General features: G+C 40.8%; 1 protein-coding gene across 5 annotated transcripts in view; it reads left to right on the forward strand.

Annotated features, from left to right (window-relative positions):
- The window catches only part of SMC6 (structural maintenance of chromosomes 6), a 93,075-nt gene that overhangs the window by 11,750 nt on the left and 58,904 nt on the right, over window positions 1–22,421 (forward strand). For 4 of the 5 annotated variants that reach the window (XM_032773955.2, XM_075063664.1, XM_075063662.1 and 1 more), the window contains 9 exons: window positions 507–568; window positions 6,231–6,311; window positions 6,741–6,842; window positions 7,088–7,207; window positions 7,319–7,417; window positions 10,376–10,522; window positions 11,569–11,657; window positions 14,447–14,611; window positions 15,776–15,954. In XM_032773955.2, the coding sequence (XP_032629846.1) occupies window positions 507–568; window positions 6,231–6,311; window positions 6,741–6,842; window positions 7,088–7,207; window positions 7,319–7,417; window positions 10,376–10,522; window positions 11,569–11,657; window positions 14,447–14,611; window positions 15,776–15,954 (1,044 nt within the window). The remainder of the gene's footprint in view (window positions 1–506; window positions 569–6,230; window positions 6,312–6,740; window positions 6,843–7,087; window positions 7,208–7,318; window positions 7,418–10,375; window positions 10,523–11,568; window positions 11,658–14,446; window positions 14,612–15,775; window positions 15,955–22,421) is intronic. The other variant, XM_075063663.1, reaches the window with a different exon arrangement.

The raw sequence follows: 22,421 nt of genomic DNA on the forward strand, positions 1-22,421 counted from the left end.
TATTACTGTGAAGATGGAGATATGGAGCTTCATGGTGCAAGAGATTCCATGTTGCTGTTTGTTAAAATGTACATTGATTTGTTTCTGTCCCCATATTGCTGAAGAATGTTCACTTGACATGTTATTGCCAATCAACTTTGAGACCTGGCTAGAGGCATCAACTGGTCCTTTGTCTTTGAGAAAGTGGTTTAGCCACTCCCTAGACTTGTCTGGTAAATGTATTTCAGTCATAATTTTCAGTTTGTTAAAAACTGTACATAATGTTATATTAATAACTTTAAATAATGTTGCTGCATACATTGACCAGTGAGCTATTCGTTTTCAAGTGATACCTCAGAAGGTATATTTTGTACAAAGATTATTAGAATAGTGTGTAGAGTGTGAATACAGTGGTGCATTCAGTCACAATGTAGCAAGCTATACTTTTTTTTTTTTTTTACTTATCTATGATTTTGGATATAAACTGTGATATGGGCTTTTTCATTTTTTTTTTTAAATATCTTCAGGGGCATTAATTTCTTCTAAGAAAGACGAACTTACTGCAATACTGGATCACTTTAATATACAGGTAATTGCTGAAATATTTCTTAGAGTTCTACATTACTTGTAGAGGCAAACTGAACATTTTTGATAAAGCTTGCTTCATTTTGGTAAACAAGGGCACTAGTTCATACTAGCACAGTGGTATATCAGTTCACTTTCTAAAGGTTATCTTCACAGACAGTGGCTAGAAACTCAGGTTTGAAAAGGAAAAACAGGGTATGAGTTTGCTATAGAGGTTGGATAAACAAAATAAGCAAACGATGTGACCTAATGTTTGGGATTCAGTCATGCTGTTCTGGGAATTCCTAGCTTATGTATTGATGCCTGTTATTTCATCCATACAGTACAACCTCAGAGTTACGAACACAAGAGGTATGAACTGATCAGTCAACCACACACCTCATTTAGAACCAGAAGTACTCAGTCAGGCAGTAACAGAGACCAAAAAATAAGCAAATATAGTACAGTACTGTTAAATGTAAACTGCTAAAAAAAATAAAGGGAAAGCAGCATTTTTCTTCTGCATAGTAAAGTTTCAAAGCTGTATTAAGTCAATGTTCAGTTGTAAACTTTTGAAAGAACAACCATAAAGTTTTGTTCAGAGTTATGAACAACCTCCATTCCCGAGGTGTTCATAACTGGAAGGTTCTACTGTAATTAGAGATCATTATAGTATCTTATGTTACTTTCTGCAGAGGGTCTGTAGATCAGCCTGTTCTAGCAGATACCTATTTGGTTAGTTTTCTTCCTAATAAGTGATTCAGGGAAGAATAATATGTACTACTATGCACAAGACTATAAAATGTTTTACAGCAACACATACTAAAGATTTGCTTTGCAATGTTGAATATGTTACAACTTAATACAAATATTGTACTGATTTTATTGAAATTTCCATGCCAAGTATAATTTTTTGGGATGTGTTGAATGGTTTGTAGAACTGAAGATGGAGTCTTATCTTTATTTCACTCATATAGAATTGATTTCAGATCAATCGTGGAGAAAATCATGACACTCTACAGCTGTTCAATAGTCTATTTAATCATACCTCCTCCACCCCCCTCCCCGCATACATGTTTACCTTCATTTCACTTCCTAGTAGCCAGTGTTCACGTTGGCCTGGTCTACACTATGGGATTAGGTCAAATTTAGCTGCGTTAGATCAATTTAAAAATGTCTGTATCCATACAACCAACCCTATTCTGTCGACCTAAAGGGCTTTTAAAATCCACTTCTATATTCCTCCCTGGTGAGGGGATTAGTGCTAAAATCGACCTTGCTGGGTTGAATTTGGGGTAGTGCAGATACAAATTGATGGTATTGGCCTCTGGGAGCTATCACAGAGTGCTCCATTGTGACCACTCTGGACAGCACTTTGAACTCTGATGCACTAGCCAGGTACACAGGAAAAGCCCTGGGAACTTTTGAATTTCATTTCCTGCTTGGTCAGTGTGGTGGGAGCACTGGTAGCCATGTAGTCCCCCCAGAATCACAAACGAGCTCCAGCATGGACCGAAAGGGAGACACTGGATACCTTGTTCTTTATCTCATTCTTTTTTTAATTAAGAAAGAATGCATGTTTTCAAAACAAGTTATTTTATTTTGAAGTGAGGAGATTGGTTGGCTTATAGGGAATTAAAATCAACAAAGGGGGTGGGTTTGCATCAAGGAGAAACATGCACAACTGTCACACTGAAGCCTGGCCAGTCATGAAACTGGTTTTCAAAGCCTCTCTGATGCACAGCCTGCCTTGCTGTACTTTTCTAATCGCCCTGGTGTCTGGCGGCTCAAAATCAGATGCCAGGTGTCATAAACAGACAGTCCAGGGTTAATTCCTCTTTTACCTGTAAAGGGCTAAGAAGTTCACATAGCCTAGCTGACACCTGACTAGAGGAACCAATGGGGGTACAAGATGTTTTCAAAGAGGAAGGAGGGAAATCGGTCTTGGTCCGTTCAGAGAAAGTTTGTGCCGGAGTGAAGGATACAGGAATCAGCCATCTAACATTTCTTAAAAGTAATAAGTGTTTAGAGAAGGAATGTATTAGATCGGGGTAGGCAACCTGTGGCATAGGTGGCGAAGGCAGCACGTGAGCTGATTTTCAGTGGCACTCACGCTGCCCACCTCCTGGCCACCAGTCTGGGGGCTCTGCATTTTAATTTTAAATGAAGCTTCTTAAACATTTTAAAAGTCTTATTTACATACAACAATAGTTTAGTTCTATACTATAGACATATAGAAAGAGACCTTCTAAAAACATTAAAATGTATTACTGGCACATGAAACCTTAAATTAGAGTGAAGAAATGAAGACTCGGCACACCACTTCTGAAAGGTTGCCGACCTCTGTATTAGATTTTGTTTTCTTTTGTGACTTCGTTTTGCATAAGAGGAAGAATCAAATTGGGTTTCTTTTGTGTAACTTTAAGTTTTGCCCAGAGGGACATCCTCTGTGTTTTGAATCTGTTGTCTGTGAGAGTAGCTTGGATGCTACTCTCACAGAGGTATCCTTTCACCCTTTTTCTTTAATTAAAAGTCTTCTTTTAAGAACCTGATGGATCTTAAAACAAGGAAAAATCAAAGGGTTTTTTTGGATCTGCGCTTTCCAGGAATTGGTGAGAGTTGAATCAGTCTCAATCCTGCCGGGAAAAGTGGGATAAAGACTGGGGAAATATTTGGGGGGGAAGACAATTTCCAAATGACTCACCCATAAACGTTTGTTTAAACTATTTGGTGGTGGCAGCTACTAGATCTAAGCTGGTAAATAAGCTTAGGTGTTATCTCATGCGGGTCCCCACATCTGTACCCTAAAGTTCACAGTAGAGGTGACACCTTGACACCAGGCGATTTGCCTCAACCTCCCACACCGTCATAAATGTCTTCCCCTTAGGGTACGTCTACACTGCACGATTATTTCGAATTAGCTTAAACCGATATTACAAAACAGATCTAATAAAATCGGTTTAGCGCGTCCACAGTGGGATCCTGAAATCGATTGTTTGCGTCCATGGTCCAAAGCTACCATCGATTTCAGGAGCGGTGCACTGTGGGTAGCTGTTCCTCAGCTATCCCATAGTTCCCACTTCCGTGTTGAGAGCACAGTGCCTGATGGGGCAGAAAACACTGCCCCGGGTGGTGCTGGGTACAGCCTCACCCCTCCCTTTGTGAAGGCAGCAGACAACCCTTTGGCGCCTTTTTCGCGGAGTGCATTGAGCAAACGCCATAGCACAGCAATCTTTCCCTTTTTTTTTTCACGTGGTGGGGGGGGGAAATAAACTGAGGAGCTGTTCCCTGAACCACGCCAGACACTGTGTTTGAACCTACAGACATTGGGAGCTCAGCCAAGAATGCAAATAATTTTCAGAGACTGCTGTGGACTGTGGGATAGCTGGAGTCCTCAGTACCCCCTCCCTCCCTTCATGAGCGTCCATTTGAGTCTCTGGCTTCCCGTTACGCTTGTCACGCAGCGCTGTGTATCCTGGAGTTTTTTATTCAAACGCTTTGGCATTTCGTGTTCTGTAACGGAGCTGGATACAACAGATTTGTCTCCCCATACAGCGATCAGACCTAGTATCTCCCGTACGGTCTATGCTGGAGCTCTTTTTCGATTTCAAACTGCATTGCCAGCCGTGCTGATCAGAGCTCCACGCTGGGCAAGCAGGAAATGTAATTCAAAAGTTCGCGGGGCTTTTCCTGTTTACCTGCCCGCTGCATCCGAGTTCAGATTGCTGTCCAGAGCGGTCAGTGCTGCACTCTGGGATGCCGCCCGGAGGCCAATAACGTCGATTTCCGTCCACACGAACCCTAATGTGAGTTATCGCTATCGAATTTAGCGCTACTCCTCTCGTTTGGGAGGAGTTCCGAAATCGATTTAAGGAGCCGTTTAACTCGATATTAATGACAACGTCATGTGAACGGATACAGCGTTAAATCGGTATATCGGCCATTAAACCGATTTAAAGTCGCAGTGTTGACCTGGCCTTACTCTCACAGATATTATGGAGCACACAGCAAGCAGCAATAACAATGGGAATGTTGTTTGCGCTGAGATCTGACCTTCTCAACAAACAGTGCCAGCGAAGTTTTAAACATCCAAAGGCACATTCTACCACCATTCTGCACTTGCTCAGCCTATAGTTGAACTGCTCCTTACTACTGTCCAGGCTGCCTGTGTAAGGCTTTATGAGCCATGGAGCAAGGGGTAGGATGGGTCCCCAAGGATAACTATTAGTATTTCAACGTCCGCAATGGTAATTTTCTGGTCTGGGTAGTAAGTCCCTTCTTGGAGCTGCTCGAACAGCCTGCACCCAGTCATGCACCTTTCCCAGCCATCCCACAATGATGTCGGTGAAACGTCCCTTGTGATCCACCAGTGCTTGCAGCACCATTGAGAAGTACCCCTTGCTGAATGTATACTGATTGGTAAGGTGGTCCAGTGCCAAGATGGGGATATGCATTCCATCTATCACCCCACCACAGTTAGGGAACCCCATTGCAGCAAAGCCATCCAATATGACCTGCACATTTCCCAGAGTCACTACCCGTGATAACAGAATGTCAATGATTGCATTGGCTGCTTGGATCACGGTAACCCCTACAGTAGACTTGCCCACTCCAAATTGATTCCTGACTGACCGGTAGCAGTCAGACGTTGCAAACTTCCACAGGGCTATCACCGCTCACTTCTCAACTGTCAGGGCAGCTCTCATCTTGGTATTCCTGCGTTTCAGGGTTGGGGGAAAGCAACTCATAGAGTTCCAGGAAAGTGGATTTACGCATGCGAAAGTTTCGCAGCCACTGTGAATAATCCCATACCCACAACACTGTGCAATCCCACCAGTCTTTGCTTGTTTGCTTGGCCCAGAATTGGCATTCCACTGTATCAGCCAGCCCCAGTACCGCCATGATGTCCCAATTGCCACACCCATGCTTTCAGGAATGTCTGTGTCCATGTCCTCATCAAAATCCTCCTTGTGCTGGCTTTTCTTAGCTCGGTTCTGCATATACTCCAGGATAATGTGTGAGGTGTTTACAATGCTTACAACAGCAGCGGTGACAATGAACTGAGCAGGCACCATGCTTGCTGTGCTATGGTGTCCGCATGGGTAATCCAGGAAAAAAGGTGCAAACGATTGTCTGCTGTTGCTTTCACGGAGGGATGGGCAACTGACAGCATGTACCCAAAACCACCTGCGACAATGTGTTTGCCCCATCAGGCATTGGGAACTTAACCCAGAATTTCAATGCGTGGCGGAGACTGCAGGCACTGTGGGATAGATACCCACAGTGCACCGTTCCATGAGTCGATGCTAGCCATGGTAGTGAGGATGCACTCCGCCGACTTAATGTGCTTAGTGTGGACTGTATAAAATTGATTTCTAAAAATCGACTTCTATAAAATCAACCTAATTTCGTAGTGTAGATATACTTGTCAGAAGCACTACTCCCACGGTGTACCTCTCTTTTGCCTTACTGGGTGCCTTGGAAGACTTGGCAGTCAATTTAATGAACAAGAAGACTGGACTAATGTCTCTACTTTAGATGTGGCTCCTCCAGGTCATGACTTAGTGAATTTGACAAAGGAATGTAGGAAAAATGAAGATCTCATTTGCCATTTCTGTCAATGTGCTTTCATTAATATTAACTCAGTTTAAAATATTTCTATTGTTTATAAATGTGTTGTTTTACAGGTGGATAATCCTGTGTCTGTTTTAACCCAAGAGATGAGCAAGCACTTCCTACAGTCTAAAAATGAAGGTGACAAATACAAGGTAAACTAAGCAGGATCAATGGCATTTAAATAAAATATTGTAAAATGCAGTTCCTGTTCAGTCATATTTAATTTTTAAAATTTCTGTGAGGTTGTTGCATGCAATCGAATGAAAGCAGAGTTATATTCAGAAAAATATAATTTAAGTGGGAATATATTTGTTTCAAATTTGTGTAAGGGATTTACCAATGGCATTGAAAAATAGTTTAAAAAAAAAAATTAATTGACTTTGACAGCCTTCAAAGCACGTCGGAAAGCTTACTTTTACTCTCCAGCCTGTGAGGAGATGGCTATTGGTAGGTCTGGGTAATGGTGGTGTGCGACTATGGGAATTGTGCACGTTTTATAACAGTTTGTTAAAATCCACTTAATTTGCTTTACACAGTTTTACCAAAGCTAAAGTTTTGATCTCTCTCTTCTTTGGTTTTAGTTCTTTATGAAAGCAACCCAGCTGGAGCAGATGAAAGCTGATTATTCATACATTATGCAAACTAAGTCAAGAACTCATGAACAGATAGAACAAGGAGTAGGGGTATGTAAAGGTTAATTACTACACTCATGGACACTGAAATAATATAAGAAATACAGATATTACCCGTTGTAAAATACAATTGCACCATAAATTAACTATCAACTTGTAATATAGTGTAGCTGGGTTGCTTAAATTGATTAATCTGAATCAGTTTAAACTTTTAAAAAATTATCCTTCTACAATTCCATATTAGACCAACAATCCTTTACGCTCATTTATGTCTGAATCTTTTTACTTTTTTTTAGCTTCTTCAAGATCTTAGGCAGCACTATGTCGAGAAAGAGGAGCGCTACAAAAGTATTGCGTTTGTGAGTGAAATGGAAACCAACCTAGAGGCTTTGAAACACAAAATGGCCTGGGCAGTGGTAACTTTCTTGTTAGAATATCTTTTTCTTCAACTGAAGTTCACTTAATTTATTTTCAGATTACCTTAATTGATGTGTTGTATACTTCAGTCTTTCTTTTAAACATTTCAGGTGAGTGAAACTGAGAAAGAAATGAAACCAATCAAAGATAGTATTGATATTGAGGAAGGACGTACTGAAAAGTATGACCAGAAGCTGAAGGAATGGCAGGTAGGGTTGTCTTAAACAACATGTTAATTCTGAATTTAGTCTAGAAGCATAATGTAGTAAAATCTCATAATAAAGCTGATAATCAATACCACTGAACTGCTTCTTTTTGCTGATGATGGCAAATCAACTTGAAGCACTCCTTCTGTTTATAGTCATTTGTAACATTCAAAGAGTTAATCAGGTTTCATATTCTTAGCATTAACTTATAACGCAGTACTGTCAGTCAAGAGCCACAATTTAACTTTATGAGGGCAACATATTTGACATGCATATGTTAAATTATAATGTAAAAAGTTGATTTTTAAACATTTTCTTGAAATATGTATCTATAAATGGTTTAGGTTTGTTGTGTTGGTACCCTTATGTTTGAGGGGAGTGGCTTTTGAATGCCACTCCCCTCAACTCATTTCTGATGACTTTTTATCAACATTTCCATGAACAGGATACTTGAAGTTGGAAGGTGGTTGGGTGGGCAGCGAGTCTCCCCTGTCATGTCGCAAAGGGTGACATCATTGAAATTCTGATTCTGTAGATTTTTAACAGTTAGAAGATTCCTTCCTTACTTTATCATTAACTTGCCCTCAGAATTGCTCTCAGACTGTTTATCTTCTTTGTTCTAGTGATGCAGTGAAATTAGTTTAATTAAATTTATAATTCTCCACTATTAAGTAGATTATCAGAGCTATCTACTCAGTTTCTTCCAGTTATAGCCTAAAGACCATATCTTTCTTTATGCACTATTGATTAGCAGTCTGAACCTTCATGGTCATATTAGTGCTTCGTCACCACCCCAGTTCACTGGGGACCAACTCTAGGATGGGAAGATAGTTTGTTCTCTGTGCTTGTGGAGTCCTAGGTTTTTTGTTTTGTTGATTCACTCAACGACCGTCGATGTGATGTGATGTGGAATAACTGACTGAGAACCAAACTGAGATGACCAATTTTGCATAGGCCAGTGAGTAGTATTTGAGTGATGGTTACTTTTAATTCTGTTCTGTATAGGCTCTTATACAATGCTTAGCACAATAGTGCCTTTCAATAGTGTATTAAGCAATGTGACTAACATTTGTTGTGTATGTTACTACGTCAAGTCAGCATTGGCCAGTTGAGAGCTGGAGACCGCTGATGAAGGGCACAAGTATTCCGCAAAGAAATAATTTCCTGAGCCATGCAGAGACTAAATTGACTTTTCATGACACTGGAACTTTCAGATATGTTAAGAGAGGAACCTGCTGAATCAGATATTCAAGTGATATGCATAGGAAATCAGTTCCTCGCCGGATATATTAAACACTGCTGTTCTCTATGTTGTTTGAGTCCATTAAAATCTCTCAATGTTTTTTTTTAACTTAGCAAAGCACTTGTTCATCATTGAAAATTACATATGAACCAAATATACATTTTTAAAATGAAGCTGATTTTAGTTACTTTTTTCAGCTGGAGTATTAGCTTAATCTCACTTCTGTCTGAAATATTTTACATACTGTGATCACAGTAATTGAAATGGTTTACTTTGTTAGCACTTTGTGTTTGATCACTTTCATGGATTTTCCTCTGTAGGGGTCCTCTGTGCCATGGGGATGAGAACGTATCTTAAAATAAAAATGTAAAAAAATTGTAAAACCACAAAAACAAAGGAAACAGAGGTAGATGTACTTGGAAACTACTTTTAATAAGGCAACCACCACCTGGAGCACCCTCTTGCAGTAGGCTGTGACACAATCAGTGCATCCATCTCAATTTCCCCTCTGTCTAGCCATATAAAGAGTGCTCTCATTGTCTAATTCAGATTCCCACCTCTGGGCATAATTTATTCATGTACACATATGATAGTTCTTCGAATCCTCATCGTAAAACTGTTCTCCCAGTTCCCACAGTAAAACAGAAAGATACATTGATTTTCCATTCTCTTTAGGGATATCATTTTTACGGTCATCCACCCGTGAGTCTGCGAGCAGTTCCCTTCTGCTCTTATTCCAGAGCCCTACTCTCCAGGCCATCCATCTGAGAGAGTGACTAGTCTCATGGTTCTTCTGCCCAAAACACAGTCAAACAACTTAACCCTTTTCAATCTCTTGGCACTGGCTTGCCAGCTCAGAAAGGTCAACAGGCTAGTCCCTTTCCTGACTGATGCTCAGGCAGCTCTCACCTGCACCTCTCCTTGCTCTTTCAGTTTGTGTTCTCAGGCAGCCCTCCTCTGCATGCTGCGTTGATTTTTTCCAGGCAGCTATCACATGCTTTTCCTATCTTTCTTTTTTTATGGCCCAGGTGCCTTCTCTTAACTCTGTGTTGTTTTTTTTTCCTTTTGACATGTATAAAAAAAAATTTAAGGACTGACAGCAATTACAATGACATCAACAGAACCATTATTTTAATACTGAAAGCTTTCCTCCATAAACTTGTCTTGTAACTTAAACCGCATTAAATATGGAAGTATTTTAAACAGTGTCTTAAGGTACATTGTAAAACACAGCAAACCTTAAATATATCAATTATAAACTCAGTATGCTGAGAGGCAACAAAGCAGGCACAGGTGCTCTGAACCCTGCTCCTCCTTAAAGGAGTTAGTCACACTGTGACACTACTCGTGACACTTTTTTCAAAGTGTCTGGTTGATATTGTTAAAATGTGCAGAGCCAAATATCCTTTTACTTTTCCGACAGGCCATACACTTGGTCACTCAAATGTGGTAAATTTGCCAGACAACAAAAAAAACTCTTTGCATTAAATTTTTCAACTCAAAGGATAACTACTTGGTAACTTCTTATATGCTCCTTAAATCATGGACTGACTTACTCATATCTTCTAATGTCACTGTGGAATATATTTTGGGGAAAAAATCACTTCAAAGAGCTGGCTTCACGTTTGTCTCAGAAAATATTTCCTGGTTTAAAGAGTTGTGGAATAAAATATTTTGTTTCATTACGTGAACTCATGTATTCTCTATTTTGTTGTAAGGTCAAAGTAAATGAAGCAGAAGAAAAGTACAAGGCCATCCAAGATAAGTTAGAGAAGATAAGTGAAGAAGCACAGGCGTTACAGCCTCAGTGTGTGTGTTTGAAAGCTGATGTACAAGCAAAAAGAAAAGCGTACAACGAGGCTGAGGTTGGTGGGGAAAAAAACATTTTCTAATCCTATAACGATAATGGTGTTCTGAAACACATGCTATAGTTCAAATTACTTTGTGGAAGTTCTATGGCCTGTGTATATAGGAGGTCAGACTTGATGACCACATTGATCCCTTCTGTTCTTTATGAAAAAGGCCCCAGTTGTGCGTTGAGCTCTGCCCAGGTGGACTCCTGCATCTATGTGGAGGCCCACTGAAATCATAGGGACTTAAGGCAAGTGCAGTGTGAGGGAGTGAGGGAGCTGCCTGCAGGAGACTTGACGCTTGGAGCAGGCTTGGTAAATGAGCTAAGCAGATATACCTTGCATAGAGTGGGAGCCACACACAGCTGATTTCTAATAAGAGAGCTGAAGCAGTTGTTTGCGTGAGGTGATTCTAGGATGTCAGCTCTGAGCAGGACAGCTGCAAGCCAAACCACAGGTTGGTGACCCCTAAGAAGTCATTTAAAAGAAGAAAAAAAAAAAAAATGGTACTAAAGAAAAGAACCCTTTCTCTCACCAGTCTCTGAAGCAAGAGCCATGCTTTGGGGCAGATTTTTGGGACTCTGTGTTTTACATTTGAGTTCTTTTTGGAATAAACCCACACCCCCTAAGAGTGGTGAATGGACAAGCAAATGTGTGGAGTCTCTATAAAAAGGTCTAGAAGAGGCAGAATAAAAGGCAGAGTAGAGGCACCCTTGCCACAAGAGGATGCACAGGGCCAAACAGCTCATCCACATGGAGGCTTCCACTTGAATGGAGCCAGTTGTGTGATCAGAACCATAGGGTGGACATCCTTTGTAACAGTACTAAAGATTGGATGGCTATTGGGGCCGCATTTTAACATAATTAGAAAAGGAACTGATAAAATGATTAGCATGACATTCAAGTTCTAATCTTCTGCTGCAGTATTGCAAAATGGTAAATCAAATGATACTGGTGTTTATCTTCAGAAAAATAGTAGATGTGTTTTAATGTATTCTTTGTGAAGACCAAGTAAGCCAATACAAATAAGAATTAATATATGTGTCTAATTTTCTTGGTAGGCACATTATAATCGTTCTAGAACAGAATTAAAACGACTAGAAAAAGATGATGAACAGCTATGGAAACGAATTGAAGAACTGAAAAATAGGTAAATGCACCACAGTGTTTGTAATACACATTTGTGGTATGCAGAGAATGAACTTTTCAGGATTGGATGATCCAATATCTTTATTTTAAAAAAAACTAGCTTCCAACAGAATTTAAGATTTTCACAACTCTCTAATTTTGCTTAAAGCGTAAAATATACAAATGTTGAAAATTCTGTCCTGGGATTGACTTACACACACAGACTGGCTTGTTTCTCTAATTAATAGCCACTTCAATTGAAAATAGTATGGTCTATGAAGGAAAAAAAGCATAGTTCTGAGATGTGTCATCTTTAGATATGCGGTTTTTGGTCCAATGTGACTTTTGACAGGTGAAGTTGGAAACAAAATAGAAAAATCTGACTTTTTGACAGAGCAAGCCTTCCAGGTATGTTTCACTATATGCAAGGCTGATTTGGCATCTGTACTATAAACTAATATCTGAGATTTCAGTGTCTCTGTTACAAAAATCTTTAGTGAACTAAAGCTTGGAGTTGCAGTTGTTACTCTCTGTAGATGTTATATTTTTGAGTTTACTTCTCTTAAAAAAAAAAATGAAATAAATAAAAAAATAAATTGAGCCTCTCATATTTTGAGTATTCATTTAAATATCTACAACCAGATAACATGGCTTCAAACACAGTATAATTTTAGAGGACACGGACTAAAGCACTGTTTTTCAAATGCATCCGCATGCGGCCACCAGGAGCTTTTCTTGTGGCCACAGCCTTCTGGGAACTGATTGCGGGGGGAGGGGCAAAGCAGCGGTCCCTCCTCCCCAGAAACCACCAGCAGTGGTTGGGCCCTGGGGAGACACAAGCTGGAGGAGCAGGCAGTCAGTGAGTTCCCCCCCATTGCCGGAGGTGATGGAGTTGGACTTCAGCCCTTGGGAGGTGGGCGGCAGGCAGCAGTCACGGACTTCGGGCTCTGTCCCCAGGCCCTGTCCCCAGGGTGTAGGGCTTTGGGCCCCATTCCCTGGCTGCGAGGTGGCGGGCTCTGGCCCCAAACTCACCTGCCCCATCACCCCTGGCCCCCGATGCCTCTCTAGTTACCTCCCTATCCAGAGCTTAATTTGTTCCCGGGCTTGCTGGGGTTGAGTAAGTCTGCTGTAAAAAATGATGATATTAACCAACATACAAATATCACTTTTCACAGTATGCTTATAACTAGCAAGTCTTAAAACAAAAACAAAAAAACAACCCCAAAACAAAACAAAACTTCCCTACTCTAGTTCTTTCACAACAGACTACTCCCTACCAGCCAGTCCTTTGACTAAAGGAGTTTTCTCACACTCAGTTTTTCTGTAGAGCTTGCTGATTTTCAGTCAAATCAGGATCTACTGGGTTCTCCTCAGAAAATGGATAACAGAAGGTCTTTTTGCTTCAAGTTATATTTCTCCAAAACATTCTTTTAATCTCAGAGACCAGATAATGCCCTGTGGCCTTGGCTTCCCATACTGATTGCAACTCTCCTCTCCACTTCCCCCAGCCAGCATGTTTTCCTGTTGAGTTGATATGTAATTAGGGCTTCCTTTGTGTTTGACTTATTCTGCATTTGAAGATCTAGGCAGACAGGTAAATTAACGTAAAAACTTTGTATATCATCCTTGCTTACTTTAAACATATTTTTAATATAGTCATACAACTTGTTGTGTAACACCCATATATATATACCTCTTGCAAGGCTTATGATGATCAGTATGATATAAGCTTTTGATACTTTGCCCAACATTCGTTATAGATAAATACTGTGACAGCAATGCATTAGGTGTAGTGAGTTTGTCAGGTTTGATTGGAGTTGCTGTTACAGAACAGGGAACCCTTTATTAGGCATCCAAGGGCTCTTTAGGGTCATAGGCATAGTGTTGATTTCATGGTGAAGCTGTGGTATAAATTCCTGCAGGTTCTGTACAGCAGGGCACTAGGGAGACAAAGGGAAAACACTGTATATGTTTCGTGCATCCACACCTTGCAGTAAGACACAAACTTGCTTTGTAAAATGAATGTTGCATGAGCAAATTAATAACATTTGTGCTTATATCATAAGGGACTGGTTATTTGAGCAGTGTCAGGGAGAATGGATGACACTCAGGTCCTATAACTTGTGATATATGTGGTACTGGTTCTAAACATACTGTACGTGTGTCATTTGAAGGGAGGAGTGTTGGGCAAAACAAAAACAAGCTTATTTTATTTTGTATTTATTTTTAGTTACAAGCTTTATTTCCAGTTTTACCTATGGGAGCTGCTTATTGTTATAGCGCATTATTGTTCAAAGAAAGCATGATAGACATTACCATGATGTGCGTTTTAAAACACATGAAAAAATCTGATCAATTTCTGTAATATTAAAAATAGATAAATTCTTTGCTCTGCATTGTGTACCTGTGGTAGGTAGCCATAATTACCCTTCTGTGTTTCTTAGATGTAGATCCTGCCTTAAGTTATCACACCTCCATATCTAATTTTATTCACTCATATAATTGCTTTTTTAGTTTATTTTGGAAATGTTTTAATTTTGTTTTTGGTAAGGGAAATTCATTCTTATCAGCCAGAACATATGTGGTAATGATCCCAAACAGATCTTGCATTTAGTGAAAAAGTGTCACATGCAAGCCAGACAACAGACAGGTTTTTCTGCTGCTGAATAATGTTGGATACGCTTGCTTAATAAAACCTGTTAAATGCTAAAATATATGTTTTAAACAATTGTACAGTATTTTTGTTCTTTTCACGGTCATCCATTCTATGTGATTTTAAACTAGTAAATTGTGGTTTGTGTACTATTACAGTGCTGATCAAGTTTCAGAGTCTGAAAAGTTGGAAAGACAGAAAAAAATAGCCCAGTTGAAAGAGCAGTTGAAGAGCATCCATGATCAAGAGGTCATGATGGTTCACGAGATGGATCAGTTTCAGCAGGCTGTCTACAAATCCAAGGAAGAACATGCTAGACTCCAGTAAGTTTTTAACTTTGTTTTTAATTGTTGAAGTTTCTTTACTACAAGTGGCAATAGATGTTCTGCTTCATTCCTGTATTTCAAAGTATTCCATGCAGCACTACACTTAATTTATTTTTTAGTCCTAATTCTCCCCTAACACCTTATGATCTGGTACTTTTGTCCATCATCCACAGTGAGACTAAATTTGAAAGTTCTCAGCACAAAATACAAAATGTACTGGCATTAATGGTGAATGTGGTGCTAAAATTAAAATCTGATTTAATCTTAAGACAGGATGGGAGAAAACCAGTATTTTTAAATAAAAATCAGATTTTTTTAAAACTCAAAGGCAGATAATGGTGGTTGTCTCAGTAATATAACAAGGGATTTGGCATATGGTGATGCTTACTCTTCTCATATTAGTCCGGTTAATCTTTCTTAATTCCCACTATCTTACTTCTACATCAAAATTGTTTCTTATTGGTGTGGTGTTACCTAGAAGAACGTTTCTGCAAGATACTGGACTACTAATTACATTCATAACATGATTACCACTTGAATTATACTGATATTTTCTGTATGTTTGTATATCATTTGTTTGTGCATACTATTTATGAAATGATGATACCAATAAGATAAATGGTAGAACCATATTTATAAATTGCATTTATCAAGCCTCTTCTGATAAGCTCATCTGTACCAGAGAACTCATGTTCATATTCTGGCTTACACTTTCTTGAGCTCACTTAATATAATGTTACCATCTCTTTGTTCACATTTTGGTTCTGAGCCTGTGTACACCTAACATTGAGTTAGTGACACTTCTGATATTACTACTATGTACTTTTTGAAGTTATCTTGGAAATCGTTCTTTGTTTTTATTATTGATACTCTTGCTTGTGTTGTATTGCTGCTCTGTGCATGTCACCTTGGTACAAATGAAAATGTTTTTCAAATCCATATACTCTAGAGCAATGAGGATAGTTCATCATACTCTTCCTTTCTCTCTCAAATATTTTGAAGCCTAAGTCCTTTTTCCAGTTGTAATAAGCTTTGTTACGGCAACAAGAACGTCTGACTGCAAAATTTGACAACTGATAAAATTGTGTCAAAAGTTGCTATATTAATTAAAGTCAATGTAAATTTGTTACAAAATGTTTCAGTAGCCTTTCCTTTCCTCAGGCGGGAAGAACTTGATGTGAAACAAGCGTTGGATTCCAAGCAAAGACAGCTGAAGGAGCTAGCAGACAGTAAAACAAATAGATTGAAAAGATTTGGACAACATATGCCAGTCCTTCTTGAAGAAATTGAAGGTGCCTATAGAAAAGGACATTTTAAACACAAACCCATTGGGCCTTTAGGTAAGATAACCCTTGCATAAATAACGTAAAAAGTTTGCCTCTATAGAGTCCCACTGTACACTTGGTCACGTGAATACAGAGCCTTTTTGAAAAGTATTTGTCACTTAAGGGGCATGATGTCCAATTCTCTTAAGGTCTGAATTTCCTAGACTAAATATGTTATGCTATACAAAGCACACGGGATCTTTTATAGAGGAAAAGGCAAATATGCCACATTTATTGAAAATACAACAATTACCGCGCACACCCACCGCCACCGTTGATGTTATAGTTAACCAGTCTTGGTTGGCTTGATGTCCAATCTAATGGCCAGCTTACATGACGCACGAACAGTGAGGAGTTGGGCTTCTTGTGGTCATGATCTGGATCTAGCTAGGCTTTGCAGACTGAACCAGTGGTACTGTGGCAAAAACAACCCCAGTTTATAGTTGTAATTCCCATTTGGAGTCCATGCATTTGCAAGTGTCATCCTGTAATCATTAGTCTTAGTGGTGTTATTCATTTGTTATTTCGGGCTTCCCATTATTCACTCATTGTTATCCTCGCCTCGGGGGTGCCTGCCATCACCTCTGGAAGTCGCTAACTGACTGTGGAGCTGCGGACGTTTTAGCTTACAATGACAATGGTTATTTCTGATTGTCTCCTCGGTTTGTCCAAGTCTCGTCATTTTTCTTGACCATCTGGACATTGTGATGGCTTCCCACCTTTTCTTTTCCGCATGCGATGCATTTCTCATTCACACAACAATCTCTACCAGGAAAACTCTTCAAAGGTATACAGACAGCATTTTATATCAGCAGAAATAATTTGATAAATCAAGCCTTGCTAAATCTTATAACTTAAACATTCACATTGGGGCTTCAGGCCCTCACATTCTTCTAATCTCCTTACATGGAACAAACAAGTCCTATCTCTTACTTCCTAAAACCTTAAAACAAAAGAATGTATATTTAAAACTAGAGGCCTAATTTGTAATACGTGTAGGAAACCATAAGTAGAGATTATAACTAATCCTAAAAGAAAGAGTGAGCATTAATAGTCCAAGGATTGTTCTGGTCTGTCATTCCTTCTGCTATTCAAAAAGGGGTGGCTGGCAAGATTGAAATCCAAATCATACATAAATTCTCATTTTATAGAGATTTTATAAAATCCAGCCTCTACATGTATTATAAAATACCTCAACCCACATAAACTGTCCCTCAGTTTCGCTCTTTTTCAACTTACTGGGAGCCAGTCACAGAACCAACCCTCTAACAAACTGTTAGCTGAATGAATAGTTTTAAATGTTTGAATAGATTTCTGAGCATAGACTCAGTCTTAATCTAATTTTTGTAATTTTCCATGTAGCTTCAATGTTTGAGTTGAATTCTTACTGTCCTTTGGGTCACTCTACGCTTGCTGAAGGGATTAGCAGTTTAATGCTTGGGAAATGAAGTTAGAAATGTCTTGTTCTCTTCTATCTGTATAGGTTATTGTACCATACTCAATCATCATATAAAATCTGAGGCACCTTGCGGTATTGCATTTAGCAACATACTACTTACATCTAATCATGTGTTCCTCTTGCTTTCATGCTCTCTCCAGCGGGAGAAGGGCATATACTGGAGGGTTTTGTTTGTATAATGCTTTTTTTATTTTTTTAACATAAATAAAACTGTTACTGTGTCTTGTTAGATAAAGACAAGATAAAGAAACATGGTTTGCAACTTGGAGAGAAAGTTGGTGAGGTTTGTGATGTCCTTAATTTCCTGGAGGAGTTCAATGCACGGTTGGGACAGCACCTGGGGAATGTTCGGTCTCTTCAAAGAACGAATTTTCTCTTAATTGTTAGAGTTCATAGAGGCCCTTATGCGTACTCATCGCCATTAGACCGGAGAAAAGTTTCGTCGACCATGGTCTTCATCCTTGGAGCTTAGACAATCTCTTAGGTTACCTTGGCTCCAGGTCAATGGAGTGCCTTGAAAGAGGAAGACTGGGCCTTGAACTTGATTTGAAATTCTATGGTAAGGCAGTGTAGAGAGCAAGACATGTTGATTGGTTTGTGGTAGCTTTTGTGTGTCTGCATGTATTAACTAGTTTGGTTTATAGTGCTGAAGGCTCCATGCGCCTATGTGACAGCACCAGGCCAGTGGGGTCGCGAAGTCTGGTAGAGGGCAAATAGACTAGTCACTTGAGTGAGTATTTTCTGTTCCCTGAGTGACCAGGCGGGTCTGCACTAGAAGTCAGGAACTTGCTTAGACCAATTAAGCAGACAGGCTGATTAGCCTGCCTGATGGGCTGCAGGTGTTCTAATCAGGGCAACTGGGTTTTAAAAGGAGCTCTCCTCCAGTCAGATGGGGAGACCAGAGGAGAGGAAGTGTTGTGAGGACTGGCGGAGCAAGAGACACAAGGAGCTGAGACGAGAGGTGTGTACTGCTGAGGACTAAGAGTACATAGCGTAATCAGACACCAGGAGGAAGTCCTGGGTGAGGATAAAGAAGTGGTTTTGGAGGAGGCCTTGGGAGTACCCAGGGAGGTGTAGCTGTCATGCAGCGTAAGAGGCACTATAGACAGCTGCAAATCCATAGGGCCCTGGGCTGGAACCCGGAGTAGAGGGTGGGCCCGGGTTCCCCCCAAACCTCCCAACTCCTGATCAGACACAGGAGGAGTTGATCCAGACTTGGGGGGAGATCACTGAGGTGAGCAAATCTGCCAATAAGCGCAGGACCCACCAAGGTAGAGGAGGAACTTTGTCCCATCAGGTGTATTGCATAGCTATAATCCCGCTGAAAGGTGATGAAAGCATGAATAATGGAATCCAGGTGTTTGTCCTCCAGAATGGGACAGTTTCCTAGCCGAGAGAGTTCTGTGTCAGCAAGGAATTCATGACTACTCCTACGCTATAGACTGTATTGACCAGTTGTGGGGGGGGGTTGTATCTTCAACTGACATAGACTGCAGCATAGTTTCAGTCTCTTCAAAATACCTGACTTTGCCCTTTCTTCTCCTCCTACCCCCCCGTATCACCTCTGTCTTGTTCAGATTCAGCTTCACCAAGCTGTTCTCCATCTAAGAGCTATCTCATTGAGTATCTTGGTGGTAGTAATATGGTCACATGGTGAAGGATATGTAGAGCAGTATATTATCTGCATATTGTTGGCACTTGAGTTCATGCTGTCTGACCAGTTAACCTAGTGATCACGTGTAGATGTTTGAAAAAGACTGGAGAGAGAATTGATCCTTGTGGAACTTCACCGGTGAGGGGTCTCATGATCTTCTCGCCTCTGTTCCTCATTTTGTGTAGCATAAAAAGTGGGGGAGGCCACTTAGCCAAAGGTATGGCCTTCTGCAAAGGGTCCAGAAGGATGAGAAAACTTACAGAACAACTTTTTACAAGAGGCTGTAGTAGTTCTGGAGTTTGGGAGAAGTTTTCCCCAAGCATTAATTGTGTGGCTCATAAGCCTTTCACAGTGCCAAAGCCTGATGCAAAATTTCAGCCTAAAAGGAGTCACTCATTCATTTTCAAGGAGTGTCCCTGTGAGTGCTTTACTTTAGGTGTCCATGCGTCCTGTGCTTGTAATCAGAGATTTGTAGTAGCAGTGCCTGTCTCGCGCCGCCTCAGGCAGTTTCATAGTGCTGCATGACCAACTCTCCCTCATTTCCTGCTTTACCGCCTTTGGCTTCACTCAGAGCAATTAGCAGCACCTCTTACCTACTTTTAGCTAAGCTAGCTTTATAGTTGATAGTCAACTTAGTAGTTAGATAGTTAATCATTCTTACTCTTTATTCTTACCTTTATTTATTTATTTATTTTTTTTAAATTCTTTCTTTTTTCCCCTTGTTAGGACTTTAAGTTTAGGCTTCTAAACTTTGTTACTGCTCCCCTTCTCAATTTGGGACCGAACCTCTCAGGTATGCCTGGATCACCAGGATTTAAGTGCTGTCTGACTTGCAGATTGTAAATCCCTGTTTCTGACGGACGTGTGTCTGCTGTGTCAGTGAGACACACATCTCTCAAAAGCGTCCACACTGCTGTAATCTAAAGGCCAGAAAGACATGTCCTGCTGACTTTATTATAATAATATTTATCAGTTTGTTCCAAAACCACCTCTATTGACATCTCAGTCTGGGACAGTTTCTCAGATTTGTCACCTAAAAAGAATGGCTCAAATGCGGGAATCTCCCTCATAACCTCTCAAGTGAAGAGTGCTGCAAAGAATTCATTTAGCTTCTTTGCAATAGCCTTGCCTTCCTTGAGTGCTCCTTTAGCACCTTGAGTGTCCAGTGGGGCCACTCATGGTTTAGCAGGCTTCCTGCTTCCTATATATTCGCTGTTAGTTTTCATGTCTTTCGCTTGTTGCTCTTCTAGTCAGCCTAATTATACCTGAACTCTAGCAAATTAAGTGTAAATGTTCCTTTCTGTTTTCCTCAGTAGGATTTGACTTCCAATTTTGGCTCTCACTGCTTCTTTTACTCTGTTGTTTAACCATGGTGGTATATTTTTTGGTCCTCTTGTTTTTTCTTTTATTTGAAGTATACGTATAGTTTGAGTTTCTTTTGTGGTGTTTTTAAAAAGTTTCCATGCAGCTTGCAGGCATTTCACTCCTGCGACTGTCCATTTTCATTTCTGTTTAGCTTCCTTGTTTTTGTGTAGTTACTCCTTCTGACGTTAAATGCCACTGTGGTGAGTTTCTGTAGTATGTTCCCCCTTAAGGATGTTCAATTTCATTACATTATGGCTGCTATTACCAAGCGGTTCAGCTTTATTCACCTCTTGGACCACATCTGTGCACCATTTATGACTAAATCAAGTGTTGTCTCTGCCCTTCTGGGTTCCAGGACTAGCTGCTCCAAGAAGCAGTCATTAATGCTATATAGAAATTTTATCTCTGCATCCCTTCCTGAGGTGACATGTACCCTAGTCAGTATGGATAGTTGAAATCCTCCATTATTGGGTTTTCTGTTTTGTAGCTTATCTAATCTCCTTTCATATTTCACAGTTACGGTCACCATCCTGGTCAGGCAGTCAGTAGTATATTACTACTACTGTACTCTTATTTATTCAAGCATGGAATTTCTACCTATAGAGATTCTGCAATACAGTTTGATTCATTTAAGATCTTTGTTATATTTGACTCTGTGCTTTTTCTGCCTCGCTCCCCAATATAGTGCCACTCTCACACTAGTACAACCTATTCTGTGTATTTTGTACCCTGCTCCTACTGTGTCTCATTGATTATCACCAGTTTTTGTGATGCCTATTAGTATCAATATCCTCACTGAATACTAGGCACTGTAGTTCACCTATCTTAGTATTTATGTTTGTAGAAGCATGTAGAAAAAAAAAGTCAGTGTTTAGTTGTCTGCCTGCATGTGATGTAATTGAATGGGACTCTTTTTTTTTTTTTTTTTTTTTCATTTGACTTTCTCTTCAGTTTCTACCTGTACTTCATATCCTATTAAAGAGGAGAGGTTAGAAATTGATAGAGTATCCCTTTTAATAAACCTTCCCCTAAGGCAGGGGTGGGCAAACTTTTTGGGCAGAGGAGTGGGGAAATTGTATGCAAGGCCATGGCGGGGGTTGGGGTGTGGGTGCGGGTGCGGCATGTATGAGGGGGCTCAGGGCAAGGGGTGCAGACTGCGGGAGAGGGCTAAGGGCAGGGGTTGGGATGCGGCAGGGGGCTCAGGGCAGGGGATTGGAGTGCACAGGGGTGTAGGGTGCAGCAGGGAGCTTAGGGCAGGTGTACGAGGGGGCTTAGGGCAGGGAGTTGGGGGGCGGGTGCAGGAGGGATTCGGGCTCCGGCCTGGCGCTGCTTACCTAAAGCGACTCCAGGATGGCAGTGGCGCGTACCGGGGCCAGGGAAGGTCTCTGCATGCCTGTCCTGTCCCCAGCCCCACGCTGCTCCAGAAAACGCTGCGTTCCTTGGGGGAGAGGAGGCGGAGGGTTCTGCGTGTACTGCCCTTGCCGTGCCTCTAGGTACCTCCCCAAAAACTCCCATTGGCCGCGGCTCCCCGTTCCCGACCAATGGGAGCTGGGGGGGAGGGGCGGTGCCTGGAGTCAAGGACAATGCACAGAGCCCTCAGACCCCCCCCCCACCCGGGGGCTGCAGGGATGTTGTGCCGGCCGCTTCTGAGAACAGCGCGGGGCCCACAGCACCACGGGGGGCAATCCTATGGGCTGGATTCAAAACCCTGACAGGCCACATCTGGCCCACGGGCCATAGTTTGCCCACCCCTGCCTAAGGGATTTGTCTGTCCAAACTATGTGCTCTTCTGTGTACCTATCAGACTTCTCCAGCCTTAAATTAAAAATTCTTCTAAGATCTTTTTAATTTTACATGCCAGCAATCTGATTGTCTTTTTGGTGCAGGTGGAGCCCATCCTTCCTGTATAGGCTCGTTCTTTCCTAAAAGGTTTCCTATTTCCTAATAAACCTAAATCTCTCCTCCAAATGCCATAATCTTTTCTACACATTGAGACCTTGTAGT

This window comes from Chelonoidis abingdonii, chromosome 3 (assembly GCF_003597395.2).
Source record: "Chelonoidis abingdonii isolate Lonesome George chromosome 3, CheloAbing_2.0, whole genome shotgun sequence".
Lineage (NCBI taxonomy): Eukaryota > Metazoa > Chordata > Testudines > Testudinidae > Chelonoidis > Chelonoidis abingdonii.